Source organism: Hydra viridissima, unplaced genomic scaffold (genome assembly GCF_058129835.1).
Source record: "Hydra viridissima isolate aposymbiotic clone 2 unplaced genomic scaffold, HvirCarnegie_v1 scaffold_15, whole genome shotgun sequence".
Classification (NCBI taxonomy): Eukaryota; Metazoa; Cnidaria; class Hydrozoa; order Anthoathecata; family Hydridae; genus Hydra; species Hydra viridissima.
In genome coordinates, this window is record NW_028324314.1 from 7,161,185 (window position 1) to 7,186,747 (window position 25,563).

Here is a 25,563-nt window from a genome sequence, read left to right on the forward strand (position 1 = left end):
AAATAATCTTTCGCAAGCATATCAGGACAATTTAATATAAGTTGTTTCTAAATACAATCTCTATTTTTTGATTTAATTTGAAGGTGTCAAATTAGTTTTATTAACGTAAAATATTTACATTTCAATCGATTGTTTTCGGCAAAATTTAGTTAAAGTAGCGGATTTGCTTACTTGACGGAGAAACTTAAATGCTTGTGACATTTTTCACTTCTCGTCAGCGACGGGGGTACATGTTATCTCATACTTTTCATACCTTTCAAATATTTTTGCACCTTTGAGGCTACAAAGTACACCATTTCTGTTCAGCTACAAGTTACGTAAATAGCTTTATAATTAAATAATCTGATTGAAGCATTATTTAAAGTTATGCGAGTTCTCGATTCACGTTTTTATATTAATAAAGCATTACAAATGAAATGAAGTTACCAGCGCAGTAATTTTTCCTTTGTGCTTCCATTAGCAGCACAATCAGACGATTTATTTTAATTGTAAGGGGCACTAGAGTTTTTAGCAGCATATTCACACAAAATGACACGAGAAAAAAAACGTTTTAACTTTAGACAACTTTTAGTGTGAATATCATATTCGTGACGTATATTCAATTGTTGAGCAAATTTAAGCCAACTTTACCGTAACTACACAGACGGTCGGTATGTTTACTTTCAAGTTTAAATGGAGGTTGGTTTTATAGTCTCAGTCACCTTCATCGCTGGATATTGTATGTACCACTTGTTTGGAGTCAAACCTAAAATTCGCTTTCTTAGAGTAACCTGCATCATCACTTGAATCGCTTAAAAAAACAACGTCATTACGCTTACGAGACCAAGCATTGTCCGGGCTAACAATGTTAACAACAGGTGCTTTTAAGGATTGAGAGTTATTAATAGGATCCGAAATTACAGAGCTGTAAGTTTTTTCAAAGGAGTCATTTAAAGAATTTGTTTGAGCAGTAACACTTTGGCGGCATTTGGTACGAGACGTGGCACTTGGTGAAGAGTTCCTTGACTTAGCTGACGGTGAAGAATTTCGTGAACTCGAATTTGTAGTGTTTTTACGAGTATAAGTAGGAGACGATGTAATAACCGAGGTGCTTCGGCTATATATTGTCATTGGAAATACATGATTTGAACCTAGTCCATTTACTGAAGACCGAGTGGTGCGAGATGATGAATCGATATTTGAAGCTGCTTTAGCATATGAAAGTTGCGCTTGACTGAACGATAGACCAGATGTAGATACTTGTGTGATATGTGATACTTGTTTGCTATTACTTTGCTGTTCATTTGTATTATGAATTGTTACGGGAATATTACGCGAAACTGTTGTTGTAGGCATCATGGTTGTAATAGGGTATACCATTGTCGAACTTGAACTGTTTGACACTACAACTTGTTGAGAATTAGGCATGTTTGTATAAAAAGAATTATATTGTATACTTGCTGTCGTCGTGAAAGAATAAGGAGGCGATATATTAAGATGTGGAGAATATTGACCTGGCGGAGTCGGAAGTAGAGGACGATTTTGGCTGTAAAGAGGAACAGCAGGTACCTGGTAAATAGGAGAAGACGGAAGAGAAACTAATGTAACAGCAGGCTTGTATGGCTCTGTTCGAAAAACACTGTGAATCCAATTCCTGTACACTATAAGATCTTTTGGAACGGAAATGATTCGGCTCAAGTATGTGCTAAAAACATTAATTTTAAAATTGTTTGATCAAAATAGTAAAAGCAAATATGTAAATACTTTCTGAGTCATCAAATGTAAATATTTTATTACCAAGTTAAAGGACAGTTAAAAGTTTTTGACAATTTAAATTCAACCTTTATTACTCTTAAACGGATTTAGTTCATAAATATACGGCGGGTTATTTCCGCATTTTAAACAAAAAATAAAAGGGCAGGTCTTGAATTAAATCGTTTTTTGTTTAGTAAAGTAAAAAGATTTAAAAAAACAAAGAACTCCTTTGGTTGTAAAGAGGTTAAAACAAATGATGCGTTGTAAATTGTCATGCAAATTGAACTGGCAAAGCAGCAACAGTGTTTTCATTTTCAAAAAGGAAGATTTAAGAAAACGATGTGCTAAATTTGTAAATAAAAAAAGATTGGATACACGCAAATTTTTCTGTGAAATTAGGAGCACTTTCTACTAAATTTATGAAAGAGACTCATTTTTGATGCTAGTATTAATAAATAAAGATGAAAGTATTGCATTCTGGCAATTTTAAACAAAACTTTCTAATAATGCATCAAACAACAATTTTTGATGATCAGTATTGCCTTTTTATAAAGCAGATTTTTACCAAAATCTCATATCTGAAGAATTGGTTTAAAAGGAAAGGTATTCTCCAGTAAGTCATATGTTACAGTCCAAATAACCTTATTTTTAATGGTACTGTCTAGTTGAGCTGAAATATAGTTCAATGAAATCTTACTTGATAAAGATTGCATTTACTTAGAGAAAGATTGAATTTGCCAACAGTTGAAAATTAACTTACTTTCACATATTTTCATTATGTTTATGCAAAATGGATTCAAATTAATTAATATTTTTTGTTTAACTTACATGTTAAACATGCATTATAGTCATTGGTAGTGGTGATCATGCCAGTACATTTTAAAATTATTCTTTATGAATTATGAACCTTGAAAGTAAAATTATCAAAACTTTTCCTCCTGTCCCTTGACTTTGTAGCTGTTTACACATATTTTAGAAAATCAAAAAATCAAAAAATGTTTAGCCAATCTTACCTGCCAGGATTTATTGTAAAATATGATTTATTCCTAAGCGCACTATCGACAACATTAAATGCATACTCAAATGCTTCTTTTACTCGCAAAATACCATAAGAACTGCGCCCAATATCAATTCCTAATTAAAAGGAAATCAGGTTTAAAAAGTTTCAATTTGTCAGCTTTATAAAAGTTGGGCAATTAGGTGAAGTACATAGCCCATAAGCTTAATCTTGTTTATAAAAAAAAGCTTCACATGATATTGATTTTTATTGACTAAATGCAAGTAATTTGAAGATCTGCATCAGGGTTTACTATGAAAAATAAAGAGACTTCTATTGAAATTCCAATTTTTTTATTGTTTCATTTTTTTCATAAGTTGAAAATTAAAACAAAAAACTTTTATTTACCCAGAGTAACAGGGTCTTCAATGCATAACAAAGCAGGACATTCACCATTTCCCAAGTCTTTTGCGAGCTATAATTAAAACAAGTTTGTTTCATTAAGTTTGAGAAAACAGTGCTATTTATTTCCATGTAAATCAAAAAATTGCTTTAAAAATGCCCTTACTAATTCCTTGTTAATATATGAGCCACCATTTTTAATTTTAATACCAATCTTTTGATAGTTAAAGTTTCTTCCATATAATTCAAAGAACTCCATCAAAAGGACACCCAAATTAACATTTGATTTCTTCACATCTACTCGAGGATGAAGCTAATAAAAAAAAAGTCTTGCTGTTTCAAACAATTGCTTTTATCATGTAGCTTTCAAAAAATGTAAAATGTTCTCACCTGTAAAAAACTAACAGTAAGCAGCATTAAACAGTAGGAGCTTATTCCTCCAGTAAAAACTTCATTTAGCTCTCGTTGAGCAAGAAAATGTTTAAGAGTTAGAAACAAATAAGGTAAGACCTTAAACTCTTTGATGTAAGCCTAAAATATCAAAAACCAAAACAACTGATAACATATTTGCATCAACTTTTTTATAGCATCTAAGCTGATTCTCTTATAACCTTATACTCCCTTATAATTTTTTTGGCAGTTTAACAAAAAAACAATATTAGTTAAATATAAAGCCCTAAAATTATAAAAACTAAACAAATATAAAAGAATATTGGCTAATCACAACTTTTATTGTGTTATCACTGAACAATATTCTTCTTATAACTAGTTATTTTTAATCCTTGTTAAATTAAATTGTAGTTGCATCTCAACATCTTTATATTTCTTAAAAATTTTAATTCTGGTGTTTTAAAAGCCCTTTAGTGCTAAATATACAATTATCAAATAGACACAAAGATTAAATTTTCCCTTTTTTTAAAACAGCATTGTGATATGAAGATTTCCGGCCATAACAATTAAATTCTTGTTTACCTTTACCATCTCTGCACTCTGGACTGCAGTTTCAGTGTTAAAACTTATATCAACATGAACCCGGGTCTTTTTATCTGTAAGCTTTATGATAGGAACCTGCATAAGAAAAGATTTCAGAGTGAACTTTTTTCAAAATTCTTATAACAAACTGTATAACTAATGCATAAAAATATTTAAGAAAAACTTACAGAAGCTTTGTCCAGTACTTTAACAGTTGCTGCATCAGCTATTTCATTTTGAACAAGTGCTTTTTCTAATGTAAACAGAGGCAGTTTTTCCCATTTCCCAAAAACAACCAAATCTATATCACTAAAGTAAGTTTATTTGAACATTAAAAGATTTAGGAAATGCTTTAAACCTAAAAAGTGATTTTAGCAGTAATAAAAAAGATTTGCAAAAAAAGAAAAATATTTTTAAACACTGTGCTAATTGTCATTATTCTCCCCCACCCCCTCTGCCATACTAAAACTGAAACAACTTGAAATTGCTTTATTACTTTGGTTTTTAAAATTGATAGTAACCATGCAAGTGTTATTATCAATAACCATGTTAATAATATTTTTCAAATGTTTGGCAACAATATACACTTCAACTGGTTCAAATCTTCCATTCCATGGCAAAACTTGATTTTTAAAAATGTCTAAAAAATAAACACAAAAATAGTTACCTTGATGGCAAATAGATATTTGTTCGGAAACTACCAAAAACTTCAACCTGAAATATGTAAACACAGATTTTGAGCATTTATTGAAAAAATTCTTACTGTTATATTTATCATGTGCAGTCACTAAAAATATTTTTTGGCGACTTAAATATATTTTTTTTAAGATTAACATTTTTGAAAGTTTTGGTTAGTAAAAAAATTTGGTAACTATTAATTTTATTTTATTTTTTAACTCTGATTAAATTTTCTTTAAAATAAAATATTATATGTTTGCAAGTATAATGTAAAATTACTGTTTTAATTATTACATTAGAATAACATCTCCAATGTACAAATTTGATGCCAAAAAAATATTTGTTTTTTATTGCCTTCCCACTATTACTTTAAGACAAATTTCGTAAATTATTGCTAATAGATTTTTCACAATTAAAAAAATAGGATCAACTAAAGAAACTTTGCACAATGAAGCAAATACCATCATAAAGTTACATCAAGGTAATAAAAATGAATATAAAATGCTAGAATTATTTCCAACCTATGGCAAACAGTTAGATTTTTTTTTTCCTCATGTGCCTTGCAAATGTCATAAGGACTAAAATGGTAATTGTATCCATTTGCTTCTTTAAAAAATATTCAGAACTTAATAAACAAATGAAAACATTTACATAGATTCAAATAACTAATTTAATTTTGGTCTTAAATGTGTTCAATTGCATCCATGATTCAATAGAACTTTATTATTTTAGCCGTAACTTTTAAAATGCATAAGTTAATATCTTCATTAATCAGAGGTGGATGAGAGCCAGTTTTCTTTTTTTATAACAACTTAAAAAAAACCTAATAAAAAACTGTCAATTATTTACTTAACGAATTTAGAAGTGTTTAACAAATTTAAACCTTATGATAAATATTTTGAAAATAGTCTTGCCAGAAAGCACTTTGATTGAGATCAACAGATAAGAAGTTGACTTAAATATGAAAAAATTATTTTTTAGAGGAGATAACAATTAATTTTGAAATTCTATTCAAGATTTACTTTTTATTTAGTGACTCTAAAAATCAAATTTACTAAATATTTACCTTTGCACTTGGCCAAATGCTTATGACAAGATCAGATATTCTCTGAATCACATCATTTCTCATCATTTCTTCCTCTGGCATTGGAGTCATATAATTATAGAAATCAATTATCTCCAAGTGCAATCTATTGAAAAGCAGAGTTAAAAAATCAGTTTAAACAAAGTATAGAAAAATATAGAAAAAGATTTTTTTATTATTGATGATTTTAATGAGAATTCTATAAATATTCTAGAAACTTTTTACTAGTTTTATTTAAGCATTAACATTTTGTTTTCGGTTTTTAATAAATGGTAACAAATTTAAAATTATTCATTTGAAATAAATCAAATTATATTTAATTTATAACTGGATGCAAAAATAAAAAATAACGCTTTTTCTTAACATTTAAGTTGAAATGAATATTCAAGTTGAACAAGTACAATTGGGTGTGGCAGTAAACAATACAGGACAAAAGATATAAGGTTATATATATACTAACATTTATATCATCATTATCTTTGACCATTGAAATTATCTACATTTAATATTTTAGAAAACAGCTGAATGACATAAAATGAAAAATTATCGAAGCTGTTTAGATTTTAACAATATTATTGGTAAGGGTTTTAAACATCAAAGCTCAACTAATAATAGATTGGTGAAGAAATTTCAACACATTGGTTAAAACTAAAAGCAAAAACTATAAGTTAGAAAGAAAGCCTAAATCTTTTAAATGAGAAACAACATCTAATTGAACAAAAGTATCAGTTGAATTTTTTGCTGGGAAGCAAAGAAAACAGATTCCAGTGGTACAAAGACCACTTAAATTAGACAGAGCAGTGAGCAAATGTTGGATGGTCAATTAAATACTAAAACTGTAAAAAACTGAAACTTTAAAAACATTTTACAGTTCTTACTATCTCTTTTTTAATACACTCAAGAAGTTTTAGGTAACAAAATTATGTACAAATATAAACTATTCTAAACAAAAGCTTTGCTGTTCAAAGAGTTAAATGTTCAAAGAGTTCTATTTTAATAAACTTCAGAAAATTCAATTTATCTTAGAAGACTGATATAGAAGTTGGTAATTATTCATTAAAAACTGAAAAACCAAATGTCAATGCTTAGTTTTACTGCTTGCATTGAAATACCATTGATTCCATATTTAATATCAGTAAAAAACATCACATTATCTACTTATCACAGGTTTGAAAACATGTTGGGTTTTTTTAACAGTTTTTTTATAAACTTAAAAAATATTTTGCAGTAGAAACCTCATCAGATGTAACAATATGCTAAACTTTGTTATTGCTACAAAAAAAACTAAAATAAAAAAGATGTCCATAGAGATTAGGTTTAGATTTCAAAATTAAAATAGAGTAGGGTAAATAATGGTTTCAGCTAATATGCAACCAATTCTTTAGTAAAAAGACATATAAATGGACTGAATCATGTAAACCCTCATTATGAACTGATGTTTAAGAGATTGATGAAGCATAAAATAAGAATGTCATTAAAAACAGCAAAGATGAAAAACAAGCATTTTATACAAAGCTTGCTTTAAATATTTAAATCTCCTTGTGTCAAATGCAACCTAATTTACATGAAATTTAAATATCTTTAACATACCCATGAGCATTTTCAGGATATTTTTCGCACTTCTTCCACGGAGCATAGTTAGTATTATTATTGTCATCTTCGTCTTCTGATGAATCAGATTGTACAGACTTTTTTAAAATTTGTTCAGAATTAGTATTCTTCTGACAGGAATTATCATAACTTAAAGATATAAAGTCTTCCCCAGCTTTAAAAGATCCTCTGTTATCAAAATAAGTTCCACATTTTGAAGTATCAAAACAAAAACCAGCTGGTTTCATAACTTTTCCCATCGTAGTCTGCATAATAATATTCCACGTTCTTAGAGCTGGCCCTTCATGTTCTGGTAAACATTCTAATCGAGGATCTACTGCCATGATAGTTAGTTGAAAAAGGGCAAATTTAAAAAAATCAAAGATGGATAATAAAACTTGACTTGTTCCGCGGTGCTGACACCAGAAAATCTTAAGCAATCCCCCGTATATTAGAACGGCCCATGAATGATTTTTGCAGAAAAAAAAAAACTCAATTTTTTGGGGGGTTTTGCTTGAACCGTTTATTTTACTGATATGCATTAACCTTTTTAAAAAATTACTCTTACTCTACAAAACTAAAACTGCATTTTTAATGTGGTTAATCTCAAATTACTTACATAATTTAAAATTAATCATTATAATAGTTTTAAATTGAAGCATTACATATTAAGTGTTTTTTCACCAGATAATTTTTAGAATCCTATATTTTCATTAGATTTTTTAATGCAGATTTTTATATTCAAATAAATTTTCAGGTCTTTAGAAGGCAATATTGCAAAAGATTTGCTGATTTCAGAATTTTATTATTAACCTACAAAACAAATTAAAAAAAAACAAAAAAAAAAAAATCAAATAACAAGATTGAATAATGACTAACGAAATAAAGAAAAGGCCGAAACTATGATTGAATTTTTTATTTGTAACTTTGATTAAAAAAAAAAAAAAAAACCAAGCAAATATGGTTCTAAGCATAGCCAACTACCAATAGAAGATAGGGATTTAAGAAAAAAAATTTTCTGATCTAGCAATCTTTTTTTCTTTCATTGTACTTATAAATATTCTACTTGCAAGTTTTTGACATTTAATTGATTTTTCAACAAAATATAGTAACTTAAGTTGCGAATACATATAGATTAGACTGATCCAAAAAAAAGAACATTAGAACTTCTTTGGAGGTCCCCTAAAATATTTCAATAAATAAACAAAAAAATTTGATAACATAAACAGTGGCTAAGGGTTGCTTCCTCAGTGTGAAGTTTTTAATAGAAAAAAGTATGATGTATGGCTGATTTAAGAAGGCCTGGTGATTCTAGTTACAGCACAGAGATATTTACGTAAAATCGACTCAGTGGTAAACTTAAAACATGAATGGGTATCAATTGGGAAAAAAAAGTTGTAAGCTGCTCTATCAAACCAAAAATATATAGCATTAACATTACATGTTGGTTCAAGTATTGTTTGAACTTTAAACTCTGTCTTCGAACTCTTAAGTATTTGTCCTGAAAGCAAGAAGGGAACTTTAAGTCAAATTTTTTGTTTGAAGTTTGGTTTCAAGAGAGGACTTTTCTTAAAACCAAACTTCAGATTTTAAATATGTAAAGGCAAAGTTCGATTTTAGTACACGCGCCTCAAGTGACGATTTATCTTACCTTGCAGAGATAACGGAGCAAGAGTTTTGTTTCTTGAAAATGCATTGCGATTTAAAAATGGTACCAACGTACTTCCCTCACCGACCTCCTTTGGATTGAAGATTTTCAATTTATAAAAAGTTGGGTAATTTGGTATTGAACTATCGATTTAGCTCTTTTATTAAAAACTGATATGGAAAGTTTGAGAAGATTTGACTGAAATATATTTTAAACAAATTCCTGTTATTATTTCATTTTTATTCCATTATGTAAATCTAACGGTATAGTAAGCAAAAAAACATTTTACTTTGATATCTCGAATAAATCTTTCGAATTACTGTTCTTTCAATGTTTGGATGGAAAATCTTATTCCAGCTAGTATCTAATTTTAAAATGTTAAATTTGATGAGGGTTGGGAACAGACATTAAATGCATAAGTAAAATAACAATTATATTATAACATTATATGTTTATAATATAATTTAACGTTTACGTTTATTTATATGTTTATACTGTTTATATCATTATACGTTATATCAATATACATCTTTCAAACACACACACACATATAATCAAACTTAAGTTAAGTTACAACTGACTCCTTAAATGAGGTAAGAAATATGATAAATTATAACTTTACTTGTTTAGAGGCATAATGGTGGTAAATTTGAAGTTATTTTTTGTATTTGTAGATTATAATACAGAAATGTCTGTTGTCTACCTATGTTATTTAATAATTTTTTTCTCTGAGTATATCAAATGCAGTGAATTCAAGTCAGATCTTTCTAGCACACTATCATATTATGAAGTTCTACACACATCTGATGTTCATCATAGAATTCGTAGAGATATAAATGGTCAACATACAAGATACATGAATTTTAAGAGTCATGGAAGAAATTTTCACATACACTTACATCACTCTCATAGCATTTTTTCTCCTGATTTTTCGGCTGTTTCAATTGATAGTTCTGGTAAAGAGAAAAAAGTTGAGATAGACAAGGACTCCTACTATGAAGGCTATGATGAAGAAGATCAAGACTCACATGTTATTGCTCATGTGGAAAATAACATACTTACAGCTACCTTGATGTCTAATAACAATACATATATAATTGAGCCTATGTGGCGGCATGTTAGTGATGTTGATTTAAATAAAATGTTAATTTATAAACTAACTGACGTTAATTCAAACCTTACTCACAGGCACATGCCCAAAATGTTTTGTGGTCTCAATAGAGTGCATTTGTATAACAATACTTTTAATAGTGTTCCACAAAGAAATAGGCGAGAAATTTCTCAAAAAAATAGATGTAGCTTAGAACTTGTTGGTGACTATTTGTTTTATATCCATATGGGAATGTCAAATGAAGTAACAGCTTTAAACTATATGCTTCAAGTAGCTACTCGTGTTCATCAGATTTACAAAGAAACAGTATGGAATGGAATTGGAAAGAACATTGGTTTTTCAATTAAAAAAGTCTGTGTATTTTGTAGTTTCAGTGCTAATAAGCCTTTGTAAGTAGAGCTTTGTTAAATCTTATTGCTATCAAATAATAATTTCTCTACTTAGCCTCATAGTAAAGTTAATTTAGAATGCTTATAGTTTATTCATATTTAACTTCTTTTAACTAATTGTGTCCAAAATGCCTCTGTTGCATTTAATAAACAGTTGATGTTATTGAAGATCTTTTAAACGATATTTGGTATTTTTTACCAAAATGTAAAAATTAGAATGTAAAGGTAATAAATATGTTAGTTGGCCAAGATGGCCTAACAATAACTACCTCTTTTTTTTTTTTTTTTTTTTTTTTTTGATAAAACTTGTTGAGGTTATATTGTTGATATAAAGAAATTCAAGAAATGTCAGACTGATGACTTATGTGATTTTGAGAAACAGCATTTAAAAATAGGTCATTTTAAAAAAATCTTCCCCTTAAGCAAACACAAAGATGACCTATTGGAGATCCATAATACATGTTTTGCACAAAAACAAGTTCTTTAAACTCTTAAAATTTTCATATTTAACAAGGAAAATTCCAAATTTAGCCTGCCATTATAAAAAAAGTGTCAAAAGTAAGATTTTTGATATTTATTCATCTGAAAATCTCCAGAAAAGTTGAAGTATGTTCAAAAGGTTGTTAGCCTCTAAAATAAAGAAAATATGTAAAAAATGGTCCATTTCTTAATTATCTGCTTTTCAAAATAACAATATATTGAACTGAAGTTTTTATTGTTTATCTCATTAGCATAATACATCACATCAACAAGTTTCATCAAAATATGAGGTGGTCCATTTGTTAAAGAATGTCTCAGTTTTGTTTTTGCAACAAAAAATTGAAAATAAAAATTTATTACAAAATTAGTAGATTACAAATTACAAATTTTGTAATTTCTAATTTACAAATTCTGATATTAATATTGTTTAGCATCAGAATTGGTAAATTAAAAATTACAAATTTTTTACCATGGGTCCTTGCCAATGTAAAGCTTTAAAATAACTCTTATTTAAAATTATTAGGTGAATGTTGCAAACTACAATTGCAAAAATGGTTTCTCAAGTGCATAGTTTATTTTTATGCATGATATTGCATCTAGTGTATAATTATTGCTTTCTTATGAAAATATAAATTTTAAGTATTTCCTGAAAAGATTCATAAGAAAATGGTTGATTTATTTATTTTTTGACCAAAAAGGCTTTAAAATATACAAAAGATTTGTTTATTAATAGAGTTTTAATTGTTAAAGAAATTAGCTATTTGTTGTTTAATTGTTAGCTTAAATTTTTTATTTAGATATAATACAGAAAAAATATGGGATCCAGAAAATCTCCTTGCAGATTTTAGTCGATTTGATTGGAGTGGTGTATGTCTTGCGCATCTTTTTACATATCGTGATTTTGATAATGGAGTGATTGGTTTGGGATATGTTGCCACTAAAGGACTTGATGAAGTTGGTGGTATTTGCTCCAAATCATATACTGACACAATTAGTCCACGCCATTTAAATTGTGCTCTTAGTAGTAGTTTAAACTGGGGAAGAAAACTTCTAACTATTGAAGCTGATTTAGTTACTGCACATGAATTGGGACATAATTTTGGTTCAAACCATGATGCAAATGTTTTTCCTGAATGCACTCCATCCACATCATCAGGTGGCAAATACATTATGTATGCAACCTCAGTATCAGGTGACCAAGCAAACAATAATCACTTTTCTCCTTGTAGTATCAATGCAATTTCTGAAGTTTTACATGCAAAAAAGGACTTATGTTTTACTGTTGAAATAAATAGCTACTGTGGAAATGGAGTAGTTGAAGAAAATGAACAGTGTGATGCTGGCTTAAAAGGATCTGATGAATGTTGTCTGAAATGCAAGTTTAAAAATCCATCTTACCAGTGTAGTGACTTTAATGATCTTTGTTGTAAAAATTGTACATTTGCAAGTAATAAAACTGTATGCAGAGGAGAGTTTGCCTTAGATTGCATCTCAGAAACAAAATGTGATGGCAAGCAAAAGGACTGTCCAAAACCGCCTCGACTATCAGGTGAACAATATGACTGTGGTTTCAGTCGTGGTAAATGCCTGAATGGTGAGTGTATTTCAATTTGTCTACAGCAAAATAAGGTTTCTTGTACATGTGAGGCTGGAGAAAATGCTTGTAATGTATGCTGTAAAAATGCAACTTTGAACAGTGTATGTAAGCCAGTGTATGAAAAGGGCTCAACACTGCCAGAAAAAGATGGTAGTCCTTGTAAACTTGCTGACCAAATGGGTCAATGTGTGTCTGGAAAATGTGAAAAGTATCAAAAGGATGTACAAGTTTTATTTTCTGATTTGTTAAAAAGTTTCACATTTAGTAAATTTGCTTTGTTTATGAAAGCAAATATTGTTGGAACAATTTTAACATTTTCATTAATGTTTTGGATACCATTGGCATGTATTGTAAGTTATTTGGATCAGAAACAAGCTAAAGAAGAAACAGAAATGATGGAGTGGATGGATCCAAAGAGTAAAGTCTTTTTCAGGAAGTGTTTAAGCACTGAAAATAAAAAAAGCCTCAAGTCAAAATATCATGTATCAGCGTAATCATAGTTTAATCAGGAATGTAATTAACTTTTTAGTAGATTTTAGCTGTTACTGTGCTGCAATATGAGAACATAATTTTAGATGTGTTATGTTGTAAAATGAGAACACAATACAAATATGAATATTTTGATACTTAGAGTTTTTCTCCAGTCAACTTTTTCACAAAGTGTTTTGCTTAAATAAATTTAAGTAGAAAAGTATGTAGATATGAGTAGACTGATTTCTAGAGATAAATAATGAATAATTTTATCTTCACTGTCTATTTTAATATTTCAAGACTTTTTGAGATGAAACTGTGCTTCATAAAGTAAGTTTACAATATTTATTTGTAAAATCTAGTTATACACACTTGTCAAAGAGAATATGCTTTGTTTTTCTGTTATTTGTTGAACTCTTTGTGCTTTCTAATGTATTAGTACAAAGCTACAATTATAAAGTTCATAAATGCTCAGTTTAACTGATATTTCTGATTAAATGGAGGTTGCTGTTTTAAATGTAGGTTTTTTTAATTTTAATATTAAGACACTTTCTTCTAAACTTAATTTACTTGTAGAAATTAGATTATAAAAAAATAGCTTCATTATAAATAAGCTCTCTATTTTTATGGAAGAATGAGTAGAATTGTTTTTCTACAATGCCAAGTCATCTGTTTTCGGACTTCATTACAGCAATCAATGTTTATATCAACTAGAGCCACTACTAAAAAAGTTCGGAACCCTGAAGATCCACATAGATATTTTAAGTGGGATTACAAGCCTTTACCTGTCCAAACTAGTTTAGGTAATTTATATAGAACAAGTATATGTATATGTCTTATGTTTTATATGTTTTCTTGTATATATAAAAATGCTTACTTAGGTGTTTTATGAATGTTAACTTTGTTTTGGTGTTTTTAGATCCTCAAATCCCAGAATTTTCAATAAGGTCACCAAAGTTTAAATTACCAAGCTTAAATAAAGGGCGCTTAACTCGAAGGAAATTGAGAGAAAAAATTGCTGAAATGCAGCAAGCTAAAATTGGTGCTAATCTGGAGAAATTAGCAAGAAATCGTCAGTGTAAGTAAAAAAGTTTAATAGTTTGTTTTTACAGTTTGATCTTGTTAATGGATGCAAGACTCGAAGATCTTGAATGTAATATTAGCAAAGTTATTTGCTATTTTAGTGTTGGTGTCTTTAGAAGAAATTGAGAAAGAATGGAAGAAAGATTACGGCCTAATAGAGATTCATAAGTTAGCTAAGTTTTATGGTATAAACCGTGATTTATTTCAAGGAAAAGATATTGCTTTGGAAGCTATTTTAGATGTAGCATTTAACAAAACAAAAGTTCATAGAGGAAATTTTCTTGAAATCAATGATGTAAGACTCATTCCTCTTTTTTTTTTTTTTTTTTTTTTTTTTTCTGTCATCAATTTATTTTGACACAATTTTTCTTTCAAGTACAGTTTCTATGTATATTTGTAAAAAAACTGTTTTATTTACTATTTATAGAATTTTTTATTTTGATATATCTATATTATTGTGTGTGTGTTTGTGTGTGTCTATATATATATATATATATATATATATATATATATATATATATATATTGATTGGTTATGTATTATATCAAAATAATACAAAGCTCTTGTGTGTAAAAGAGTGCTCAATATTATAATAATAGAGCAATATATATATATCTGTTATTTAAATGGAGAAAAACAACATTTTAATAGTACTTAAAGTTTCGTGCCTTACGGCAATCATCAGCTATTAATTACAAATTAAAAACGTAAAAAACCGTTTAAAAACGAATCAAATTTACGGTAGAACGAATTCTGACGTAATGAGCAAAAAGACACAATCATTTAGTCTTCAGTATCGAAAGAGGATAAAAGGAACTTGTTAGCATGTCGACATTTAGATAATATTTCGCTTCTTTTGTTGAGTAGGTTGTTTTCTTTATGCGATAAAATTTCAAACTTCTCGTGAAGGCAAAGGTTACAGGTCTTGGTTTCAGGGTTGGAAGGTTTGCATCGCTTTACAATTCTCCACTTTATTATAGGTGTGATTGCTTTTTCTTTTAATTTCCAAATTTCCTTTGAAAGTTCTGTATCATTCTTATACCTGACCGTATTAAAAGATTTTACATGGTTAGCATATCTTAGCTTAAATGGTGTCTCGCTAATGCCAAAATAAACTTTTTCTTTGAGTTCAAGATTTTCGGAACTCACAATAGCTTTATAAACGATGTTGCTTAATAAACATTGATTGTTTAAAGGGCAAGTAGTTTTGTTAGTACAGTTGCAAGTGTTTTTTGGTATGCTTTTTTGGTCTTAAGTCTAAAATTTTGTGGTTATGCGAATTAATGATGGATTTTACGTTTCGCATACAGCTATAACTTACCTTGATCGAATTTCTATTAAAAATTTTGTGCAATCTATGATTTACCAGGAAGTGAAGGTCAACCAATGCAAGTAAACGGTTTCCTATTTTTGTTTCCACGTTTTGACTGAATGGAGGGTAAAACCATATAATGTTTCGCTTGCGTTTTGTATTTTTAGTGGTGGCAACATGATGTTGATAACTAAGTTTACATTTATAGCCTGCTTTATTTAAAGCCTCTTCGTAAGGTGGAGTAGCATTTTTAAAAATAAGTTCGTTTGATGAAGTTGAAGATAATCTTAGTTCGACAGTGCGAGTTAGTCTTTTGATAACACTTGGTGGATGGTTGGAATCACAGTTGATGTAACTCAGTTCGTTATCACATTTCAAGTAAGGTCGAAAAGAATTATCATTAAGATCAAGTGTCACATCTAGATAATTTACGATTTTCATATTGCATTTGATGGAAATAAGAAAGTCATTACTTTTAAATATTTTCACGAAATGCTTTTTGATTTTTTCCATCTGCTGGCCGTTTTTGTTTTTAAATATTGCTAGCCCGTCGTCACGATATAGCCCGAAATCTTCACTTTTATAATATTGAGAAAGTTGAAATAATAGAAAGATTCCTACTAATTCACATACTTCAGCACCATCGTAAGCCCCCATTGTAACATCGAACTGCCCCCCATTTTTCTTAATCCACGTTTCATTGTTGTTAAAAAGTAAAGATTTTCTTGCATGTTTTATTATTGCTTTTTGCTCCGAGTTTATTAAAAGGTGCTGTTCGGCAAAGTTGATTGCAGCGTTGAGAGTTTTTTCACTTATTGAAGGATAAAAATCATTAATGTCAAAAATTAGAAATTTGTAGAGATGCTTGTTTTTAATTTTTTTAAACCAGTCGGTAACATTTAAGGTGCTTTGCCATTGGTTTACAAGGAGCTTACTTTTGAGTTCATTGTTGATTTGAGATAAAATAAATTTGCTTATTCTTCCTACCTCGTTTTTTGCTGGATTTAAGAGTCGAACAGTAGGGTTGTTGATAAAGTTTTCTTTGTGGTCTTTCAATGTAATAAAACATCCAGAAGAAACGTTTATTTTGATTTTACTATAAACATCGTGGTTACGCAAAATGTTATTCCCTTCTTTATTTATTTTGTCTTTTAGTTTTGTGTCACCTTTTTTGTAGGTGGTGGTGATAGCATTAGTTTAAAGGTGGTTATATTCTTCTTTAGATAGCTTGTACATATTTGACGTTTTGTCAGCCTTTATTAGCAATTTATTAGACATTTGTATGGTTTTTATGTCCTTTTTCATTTTATTTTGAAACGTGTTTTTGACTTTTCTAAATTTTATTGTTCTAATTAAATGTAATACGTCCTTTTCGAAAGAAGCCATTTCTTTTATTTGCGGTGGACATTTTATCGAATTGATTCCATAGATCACATAATTATGATCATCTTTAGAAGTTAGTTTGCTGTTAATGAAAAATAACGCCTTCCACCTCATCTTCTTCAAAAATGATTCAGTTTTCTTGATTAGCTTTAGTTTGTATTCTTTTTCCGATGGTATTGGTATGTTTTTGATGGAGTATCTTAAATTGAATTTTTCCATTTTACTGGACGAACTTGAGTAGAGTGCTCAACTAGTAGGAGCACCTTCACTTCCCGGTAAATCATAGATTGCACAAAATTTTTAATAGAAATTCGATCAAGGTAAGTTATAGCTGTATGCGAAACGTAAAATCCATCATTAATTCGCATAACCACAAAATTTTAGACTTAAGACCAAAAAAGCATACCAAAAAACACTTGCAACTGTACTAACAAAACTACTTGCCCTTTAAACAATCAATGTTTATTAAGCAACATCGTTTATAAAGCTATTGTGAGTTCCGAAAATCTTGAACTCAAAGAAAAAGTTTATTTTGGCATTAGCGAGACACCATTTAAGCTAAGATATGCTAACCATGTAAAATCTTTTAATACGGTCAGGTATAAGAATGATACAGAACTTTCAAAGGAAATTTGGAAATTAAAAGAAAAAGCAATCACACCTATAATAAAGTGGAGAATTGTAAAGCGATGCAAACCTTCCAACCCTGAAACCAAGACCTGTAACCTTTGCCTTCACGAGAAGTTTGAAATTTTATCGCATAAAGAAAACAACCTACTCAACAAAAGAAGCGAAATATTATCTAAATGTCGACATGCTAACAAGTTCCTTTTATCCTCTTTCGATACTGAAGACTAAATGATTGTGTCTTTTTGCTCATTACGTCAGAATTCGTTCTACCGTAAATTTGATTCGTTTTTAAACGGTTTTTTACGTTTTTAATTTGTAATTAATAGCTGATGATTGCCGTAAGGCACGAAACTTTAAGTACTATTAAAATGTTGTTTTTCTCCATTTAAATAACAGATATATATATATATATATATATATATACCTTATTTATTACTTTTAGAAAATAACTTTTTTAGGTTCTTTGTGCTCCTACTAAAGTATCATTTACAACAAATGAAAACTCACTTTATTCCATTATACTTTCAAACCTTGATGGTCATCCTCTGGATACAACTAAAGAACTTGTCCACTGGGCAGTGTGAGTTTCTCATTGTGATATGAAAGAATGGCCTTTTATTTTGCTGTAGTTCAAACTAAAATTTATGTGCCCATCTTTAGCTGCAACATTAAAGGTGGTGATTTATCAAGTGGTGACATTATGTTTGAATATCTCCCACCAATGCCATGGAAAGGAACTGGTTTTCATAGACTAGTTTTTTCCCTTTATAAACACTGTTCGGTTGTTCCAAGTGTTAAAGTTCATAATCAGAAGTAAGTATTTAGTGAGTATATCTTAAGGTTGTATAAAAAATGGACTTGTATTTAAAATTATTCCTTTGAGTTGTCTCATTAAAAAATTTTCCCAAAAAACCTCAGAGCTTAAAATTTGGATTCAATTAGTTGTTAGTTTGGAATTGCTCAACAGCCCCAAATTCTGTTAAAAAAAAAAAATTGTTAATGTTTCCTGAGATTTTTTTTTTTTTTTTTTTTTTTTTTTTTTTTTTTTTTTTTTTGCTTTTTGAAGGTTTTTGCTTTACTTCTTATCAAGCATAGTTATTTGTTATGACAAATAACTATGCTTGACAAAAAGTCTCTGTGGTTATAAGAGTTACCTCAAAGAAATTTACAAAACTATTTATTGATAACCATTTTTTTAATGCATGGCCCAGGGAATGGTTTGCATGTTGTGTTTCTGTATGGTATTTAAATAAGTAAATTTTTTCACCATAAAAATACTAAGAAATATTTATTGCTAAAACTCTCTATAATGGTAAGTGTCCATATAGGTTGTCCATAAATGTCCATAGGTTGGTCGAGGGGAGTGAATGAAATCTTGAGTTATCTTTCATTTAAAATGTTATGTCACCTAATTTTTCTAAACATGGACAATTTTTCCAATTAAAAAAATGAAATTTTGGCTATGTAACAAGATTTTTAGAGACAATCCAAAATGATTTATTGGAAATTAAATTAAATAGTTTAATGGTTGTAATGGTATTTGAATTGATGTTGATGTATATTCTTTAAAAACAACTAAACCTATCAAATATGGGTGTAACATATATTCAGAAAGCACAATTCAATAGAACATAACTAAAATTAGCAAAAATAGAAAAAGATGAAGGAACTTATTTTAAAAAAAAATATTTTATAGGAAACTGAAACATTCAAATAAATTAGTTTTTCATGAGAAGTTTTAGGTCAAAACAATCAAAAAACAATCTATTAATTAGTTCCTTGAAACAGTACCATCATCTTGTTTCTCTAAACCTTAATAGTCCTTTTGTGTGTTTAAAAATGTTATTCAACAATATAAATAAACACGTATTGGACCCCTTCCTTGAACTATAAGCATAAATTAAATCAGCTTGTTTTAAAAAAATTTAAAAATCAGATTAATAAAGGACATTTAACATTTATATGTGAATTTTTTTTTTTTTTTTCTTGAAATCCTTTGTGAGAATCCCACCAAACTATCAGGTACATTTCAAATTAAAACTGAGGATGTCAGGAAAATGCAGGGGTGAAAATCCAGTATCCACTGCCTCAGAAGCAAACATTTTTATACTTGTGTATCTGAGCTACCATATCTAGGTAAAATATAGGAGCTCTAATGATATCTTCTTGTAAATACCACTTGGTTTAAAAACAGACAATAAACTTGCTAATAAGCTTCACCTTCTCCAACAACTTACTGTTTTTTTTTTTAGTTATTTCCTGTTTTCATCCTTTTTATGTCCTTTCCCATATTTTTAATATACTAATCATTATTCAATTAAATAGTATATTTCCCTTCAGAGACCTGAGCTTGACCAATATATTAGGTTTTTTTTGTATTTGTTTTTTTATTAGTTTTTATCCATGCTTATTATTTCTTTGCTTTATCAATGCTCATCATTTATAAATTTATTCAGTTTATTTTCTGCATGCAAAAAAACTTTACTAATTTATGTATTATTGTGTTTACTTATTTAATTTATGCGTTAATGTGTTTGTTAACACATTTATTTTTTATAATTTTATAATTATATATAGTTCATTTATTAATTTTTAAACCAAAATTCTTTTTTGTAAAACTAGTAATAACAAAATAATTAATGAGTTGGTGAAATTGATATTGCTTTTTTTAAATTTTTTATAGTACTCTGGCTTCTCGCACTTTCTCCACACCTGATTTTCTTTCTTCAAATACCCACCTTTCACCAGTTGGCCTTTCTTGGTTTCAGTTACAGTGGGAAAGTGGTGTTACTGAACTTGTTAAAAATTTATCAGGTGTGGTATATAGAAAATTAAACTCTTTTTGAATATTTTTAACTTGTATGTTTCTGAAAACTTCTCCTTACAGTGCTTTTGATTTTGTTGTATTAATAGTTACATTACAAAATATTGAAGTCTCACCCTTTTAATTATATCTGTACTACACCATTTGCAAAATTTAAGTTCAGTCAAACAAGTTAACTAATTTTGTGCAAAGAAGGTCATTTATTAACCTGAATACAAAAAGTCAATGTCAAATCAATACTGGTACAATAAAGACAGTTGTTTTAATTGTTTTTTGTGAAATATTGTTTAAACAGCAAATATGACCTCATGATTTACATGTAATGTAAATTATATAATTTGATAAATGTATTCAAGAAGAGCAAGAATTGTAAATCTGATTTTTTAAATTTTATTTAAGCAATAAACGAAATGACAAGACAGTTGTGTTGTTTACTATAATAAATGGTCAAATCCTGTGTATCGTCAATGTATTCTTCACTAATATAGTGAACTATTTTAGTTTTAAGTACTAAAGAAGAACAAAGTTATATGATCTTGCAAATGTTATTAAGAATTAGGAGTTGTTTCACTATTATACTGAAGGAAATATATAAGTCAATTTCTGTAAACAATAATGTTATAGTTTTCAAAGTTTGGAGTTAGGCTCCTAATCTGGTAAACAATACAGTTAAAAAAATAGAGTAATTTCAAGAGTGAAAAACACAACTGTAATGTTATGTTTCAGTGATTCCTCACAATTGCACATGAGAAAATTTTTCCAATACTGCTCCATAACTTCTAAGTAAAATTTCTTTTGTCCATTTATTGTGATAGTGTCATTGCAATATAGATGCAAACCAAAATTAAAAGTATGGTTTTCTAAACCATTAAGATAACTGGAGTTGATATTTAAGTTTAAAAAGTGTGTAAGAAACAACCAAATCTGGGATACCAAAAGCCAGTTAAAATGTGGAATGCCTTGCAATTCACGTTCTTAGCTTATAAGATAACTTAATCTTAACTCTATAAATTGTTTTACCCATCCATTGTTTCCTATGAAGGATAGAAAGCTTTCTTGTTTGTTGTTTGACTTTCCATTCCTATAATTAATGTATATTGTTGAGCCTATTGTTGAATTAATGTAGCTACAGAAATAAAGTTCCAGTAATCTTTTTGTGCTTTTAAAAGATAATGTTGATATTTAACAAAATCGTAAATAACTAATATAATGTGTGTGTGTGCGTGCGTGTGCGAGCGTGCGTGCGTGCGTGTGTGTGTGTGTGTGTGTGTGTGTGTGTGTGTGTGTGTGTGTGTGTGTGTGTGTGTGTGTGTGTAATAAGTTGTGTGAAATCTTTTCAAAGTCAGGTAAAAGAAAAAAGATAACAAAATTAATTAAAAAGTAACATAGTAACTTTTTTTGTTAAGTTCACATTTTAATCAGTTAATAGCCAGTAAATCTTCTTTAGCAGAATTAAGCAGGGTTGGACTCCTGAGTTGCTTTTGGAAACCATCACCACCACCCCTCCCAACTCTTTTTGGTTACGCACCAGTTGATGCATCAGTAGGAAAAATTTATATCAAAAAACCTGAAATAAAAAAGACAATAGAAAGCTTTGCCATTATGTTTAATATAGCATTAGTTAATGATTTACAAGAATAATTTTGTAATTAACAACAATAATAATAAAAGAATAATTGTAATTAATACTTTTTTTTTTCATTTTTAAAAAATGGTATTCTTAAGGTATATTTTCAAAGGAGATCCTTGAAATATTCTTTAAGATGTTTATAATTTTTTAGGAAATTTTCTATGGTGCTGAGTGTTAGTTTTGGTATTATAAAAGTGTTATGTAGTGACAGTTTTTAAAAAATAATTTTAGAGGAAGCTATAGCTATTACAGTCTTTTTGTATTTTCTTCTTTTTTTTTCTTTTAAAGTGTCAATATTTAAATAATTTTTGAGTCTTTTTTTCCCTGAAGATTTAAATGAAGAACCAATATTTGACTGGAACGAATACATCGAACCAAAAGAAGAAAATCGTTTACTATTGATGCAACTTAATGAGCTGAAATACAGAAATATGTAGATTAGATATTTAATAAAATATATTTTCATTTTCATGGGAGATATTATGTTAATGAAAGATATTTGATTTGAATTTTTCCTAGACATTTTAATTGGAGAAGTTCTTTCTGATTTAACATTTTTTCTCTAATTAGTTTTCTGTTGCTTTTTAATTTCTTTCAATGATGATAAATCTTTCAACTTTTTCTGGGAATTTTACAAAAAATGTTATTTGCTTTTTTACTTTGAAAGTTATATTTATTGGTTTATTTCTATGGATTGATTTATACACTGTTTGGAATATCATAAGTATTCACAGCCAGGTTTTCTTCCCAATATAAAATTTGTTCATTTTTTTACTTTTTAGCATACTCTTTAAGGATTGAAGAAGTGTGAAGTTTATTTAGATGCTCAATAACTTTTTTTATGTTTATTAGCCACATAATTATGTCTCGGTTAATTAAGTCTACATCCTCTGAATGTCGCGTCTATGTTGGAAACCTTCCTCAGTTTGTAAAAAATAGAGACATAGAAGATCTATTTGATAAATATGGACCGATAAAAGCAATTGATATTCACAATAGATTTGATCCAGCATTTGCTTTCTTAGAATTTGAAGATCCTAGGTATACTCTATATTATTGAAAGTTAAAATAAAAGAAGTTAATAAAATTAACGATAGAAATAAACTTTTTGTGGCCTTTTCTTTTTAAAGATTTAATGTTACCTTTGTTGCTCTGTTAATATATTTAATTTTAAATTACTTTCTAGAGATGCTTCTGATGCAGTTTATGGTAAAGATGGGGAAAGATTTGAAGGGCAAAGAATCAGAGTTCAGTTCCCTCGTAATAGTGCAGCTGGAAGAGAAAGGTCAGAGCCTGGATCTAGTAGTAATGGAGGTGGTTATGTGCGAGGAAGAGGGAGAGGTCCACCAATTAGGCGGTCAGAAAATCGGGTTTTGGTTTCTGGATTGCCACCTACTGGAAGCTGGCAAGACCTGAAAGACCATATGCGAGAAGCAGGAGAAGTACTTTATGCAGATGTTTATAAAGATGGGACTGCAGTGTGCGAGTTTGCAAACTATGAAGATATGAAATGGGCTGTGAAGTATTTGGATGACAGCAAGTTTAAGTCTCATGAGGTAGAGTGCGATGATAAAGTTGTGTTTGTTTGTTTTTTTAACTGATTTTTATGTAAAATTTAGGAGATTTTGAATGACAAATGCCATCTTTTTTAGTTTCACAATCATTAGGTATATTTATTTTCGTTTTATCACATAAAACTACAAGTTTTGATTTATTTTTGCATCATTCAATCTAGCCGGAACAGATGTTACTAAGGAAAAATCTATCCGGGACTGAAGTTACTAAGGAAACAATCTAGCCAGGAGTCGTGCAGCAATCCTTAGAATACTCGAGGATGTTTCAGGGAGGCGTTTTAAAGGACTCTCTACATCAAGGATTTTCAGAGGACTTTCTGTTCCACCGGGATGGATTTTCTAACTAAATTACGGGAGTTGTAAGTGGTGTATAGGCCGCTAAATGTTCTAAAATTAATTTCGATAAGATTTTTGTCGCAATGCCAAATAAATTTTTGAAAGAAATTTTATTTACCATTACTTACATGTCCCGGGGAAACTTGCGTTTTAAGTTTAAAAAAATTAAGTGGCGCTGAAAGAAGTGATTGGATGATGGGTTTTATTCGTTTTGGTAACTGAACTTGCGTTTGAGAGTTTTTTATTTTTTAGAGCTTTTAAAATATTAAAAATAGTTTGTAACTTATTTTTAGAATGAAACAACCTTTGTAAGAGTGAAACGCGATGGTAATTCGCGCAGCCGATCACCGGGAGCCAGACGCTCCAGAAGTCGTTCTCTCAGACGTTCTGGTAGTCGTTCACCAAGACGAAGAACAAGAAGTCCTTCTCCTCGAATGAATTCGCGAAGCAGGTTTGTGATTTAAATGCTGTCAAAGTTTAATGCGGTATACCTAATACTAGTTTTAACTGTTTACGCATATTTCATGCATACTTTTAAAAAGCATTCTTTGCTTTGAATCTCAATATTAACCTGTAGTGTGCTTTGGTGGTTCACTTTAAATTTTCTGTTCCATCTACCTTTACTGTTAATTAATTCATTACATCATTACAAAATATGCAAATAAATTGTTAATAATCTCCTTTATTTTTTATTTTAGTAAAGTGGATTTTAAATTTAAATTTCTTTTAGGTCTCGAAGTAGGTCACCTCGGAGATTTTCACGCAGTCGATCTCCAATTCGTCGAAGAAGCCGATCACGCTCAGATTCTAGGAGATAAACCGAACAGAAATGAGTTAATCACTACACGTAGTATAACGATTGCTTTAATAACAATAAGAATATCAAGTACACTGTATGGAATACAGTTTTATAAAGCAAGGTCTAAAATGTGATGTTTAGCGTAAATTCTAAGTGTTTTATTTTTATTTTTTTGTGAGTTGTTTTGAAAACATGTAAAATTCTCTAAGTGGAGGATTTTAAAGCGGAAATCTTTGAAATATTCTTAGCAGGCATCGTAAGAAGTCAATCCTTTGAGACCGTACCGTTTTTTTGTTCTCTACTTAAAGGTCCTTAGGCACAATCATTTGCTATATTGAGAATAATTATGAAAAAATGGTGGCATAACGAGAGACAGATGTTTCTTTTATGTAAATAAATAAGATGAATTACGAAACTCTTAAATAAAAGAAAAAAACTATGGAGTGATAAAAAGTTACAATCAAAATAGTGGTTTCATTTTAGCGGAAAAGTTATTACAGGGATTACAAAGATTTCACAGGTTATTACATTAAGATTACAAAGATTAGATTAGGATTATATCACGTGGACTATCCCATTAAGATTATAAAAGTTCCAAACAGTTTATTATAAATGCATTAATATTAGACAATGGTATTATCACTTGCAATGGTCGGCAAACTGTAGCTCTTCCGAGAAAAAAAGGCGAAAATACTCTTAAATAGGGGAAGGGGGACATTATGACACTGCGTGTTTACATTATTACTGTAAAAAATTTCGTCAAAAAAAAGTTAAATTTGAATAAAAAATAAAACAGATTCTAAAATCAACAAAATACATTATAACATCAACAAACATAA

At 29.1% G+C, this 25,563-nt stretch overlaps 4 protein-coding genes across 5 annotated transcripts; 3 read left to right on the forward strand and 1 right to left on the reverse strand.

The window, feature by feature from the left end:
• Nucleotides 1-548: 548 nt before the first annotated feature.
• On the reverse strand, nucleotides 549-7,908 carry LOC145193545 (uncharacterized). The gene is made up of 10 exons (XM_090072615.1): nucleotides 7,458-7,908; nucleotides 5,850-5,973; nucleotides 4,773-4,819; nucleotides 4,294-4,414; nucleotides 4,106-4,201; nucleotides 3,524-3,664; nucleotides 3,300-3,446; nucleotides 3,140-3,206; nucleotides 2,748-2,868; nucleotides 549-1,684 (listed from the first exon to the last, which is right to left on the reverse strand). The coding sequence occupies exons 1-10, from the start codon at nucleotides 7,799-7,801 to the stop codon at nucleotides 694-696; spliced, it is 2,199 nt and encodes a 732-aa protein (XP_089928741.1). The 5' UTR covers nucleotides 7,802-7,908; the 3' UTR covers nucleotides 549-693.
• Nucleotides 7,909-9,645: 1,737 nt separating this feature from the next.
• LOC149878420 (ADAM 17-like protease) lies at nucleotides 9,646-13,425 on the forward strand. Its single transcript, XM_090072710.1, has 2 exons — nucleotides 9,646-10,605; nucleotides 11,883-13,425. The coding sequence occupies exons 1-2, from the start codon at nucleotides 9,743-9,745 to the stop codon at nucleotides 13,174-13,176; spliced, it is 2,157 nt and encodes a 718-aa protein (XP_089928836.1). The 5' UTR covers nucleotides 9,646-9,742; the 3' UTR covers nucleotides 13,177-13,425.
• A 189-nt stretch (nucleotides 13,426-13,614) lies between these two features.
• LOC149878421 (large ribosomal subunit protein mL38-like) lies at nucleotides 13,615-22,773 on the forward strand. Its single transcript, XM_090072711.1, has 7 exons — nucleotides 13,615-13,956; nucleotides 14,073-14,231; nucleotides 14,338-14,531; nucleotides 18,020-18,141; nucleotides 18,222-18,374; nucleotides 20,245-20,375; nucleotides 22,346-22,773. The coding sequence occupies exons 1-7, from the start codon at nucleotides 13,788-13,790 to the stop codon at nucleotides 22,450-22,452; spliced, it is 1,035 nt and encodes a 344-aa protein (XP_089928837.1). The 5' UTR covers nucleotides 13,615-13,787; the 3' UTR covers nucleotides 22,453-22,773.
• Nucleotides 22,774-22,830: 57 nt separating this feature from the next.
• Nucleotides 22,831-24,954, forward strand: LOC145193118 (serine/arginine-rich splicing factor 1-like). 2 transcript variants are annotated; one of them, XR_016447559.1, is made up of 4 exons: nucleotides 22,831-23,056; nucleotides 23,202-23,571; nucleotides 23,751-23,948; nucleotides 24,219-24,376. XR_016447559.1 is itself a non-coding variant. In XM_090072712.1 (4 exons), exons 1-4 carry the CDS (start codon nucleotides 22,857-22,859, stop codon nucleotides 24,741-24,743), a joined length of 816 nt encoding a protein of 271 aa, XP_089928838.1. In that variant the 5' UTR covers nucleotides 22,831-22,856; the 3' UTR covers nucleotides 24,744-24,954. The 2 variants fall into 2 exon arrangements, 1 of the variants encoding a protein (XP_089928838.1); XM_090072712.1 differs by lacking the exon at nucleotides 23,751-23,948 and adding an exon at nucleotides 24,656-24,954.
• Nucleotides 24,955-25,563: the final 609 nt, after the last annotated feature.

Excerpts from the sequence above, each read along its gene's own strand:
- LOC145193545 (XM_090072615.1), bottom strand. The coding sequence starts at position 7,801 with ATGGCAGTAGATCCTCGATTAGAATGTTTACCAGAACATGAAGGGCCA. Across the intron at positions 3,665-4,105 it reads AGAGTGCAGAGATGGTAAAG|GCTTACATCAAAGAGTTTAA; the intron begins GTAAACAAGAAT and ends TTGATATTTTAG. Across the intron at positions 3,447-3,523 it reads TTACTGTTAGTTTTTTACAG|CTTCATCCTCGAGTAGATGT; the intron begins GTGAGAACATTT and ends TTTTTTTATTAG.
- LOC149878420 (XM_090072710.1), top strand. The coding sequence starts at position 9,743 with ATGGTGGTAAATTTGAAGTTATTTTTTGTATTTGTAGATTATAATACA. Across the intron at positions 10,606-11,882 it reads TTCAGTGCTAATAAGCCTTT|ATATAATACAGAAAAAATAT; the intron begins GTAAGTAGAGCT and ends TTTTTTATTTAG.
- LOC149878421 (XM_090072711.1), top strand. The coding sequence starts at position 13,788 with ATGAGTAGAATTGTTTTTCTACAATGCCAAGTCATCTGTTTTCGGACT. Across the intron at positions 13,957-14,072 it reads ACCTGTCCAAACTAGTTTAG|ATCCTCAAATCCCAGAATTT; the intron begins GTAATTTATATA and ends TGGTGTTTTTAG. Across the intron at positions 18,375-20,244 it reads GTTAAAGTTCATAATCAGAA|TACTCTGGCTTCTCGCACTT; the intron begins GTAAGTATTTAG and ends AATTTTTTATAG.
- LOC145193118 (XM_090072712.1), top strand. The coding sequence starts at position 22,857 with ATGTTTATTAGCCACATAATTATGTCTCGGTTAATTAAGTCTACATCC. Across the intron at positions 23,572-24,218 it reads GCAAGTTTAAGTCTCATGAG|AATGAAACAACCTTTGTAAG; the intron begins GTAGAGTGCGAT and ends ACTTATTTTTAG. Across the intron at positions 24,377-24,655 it reads CGAATGAATTCGCGAAGCAG|GTCTCGAAGTAGGTCACCTC; the intron begins GTTTGTGATTTA and ends AATTTCTTTTAG.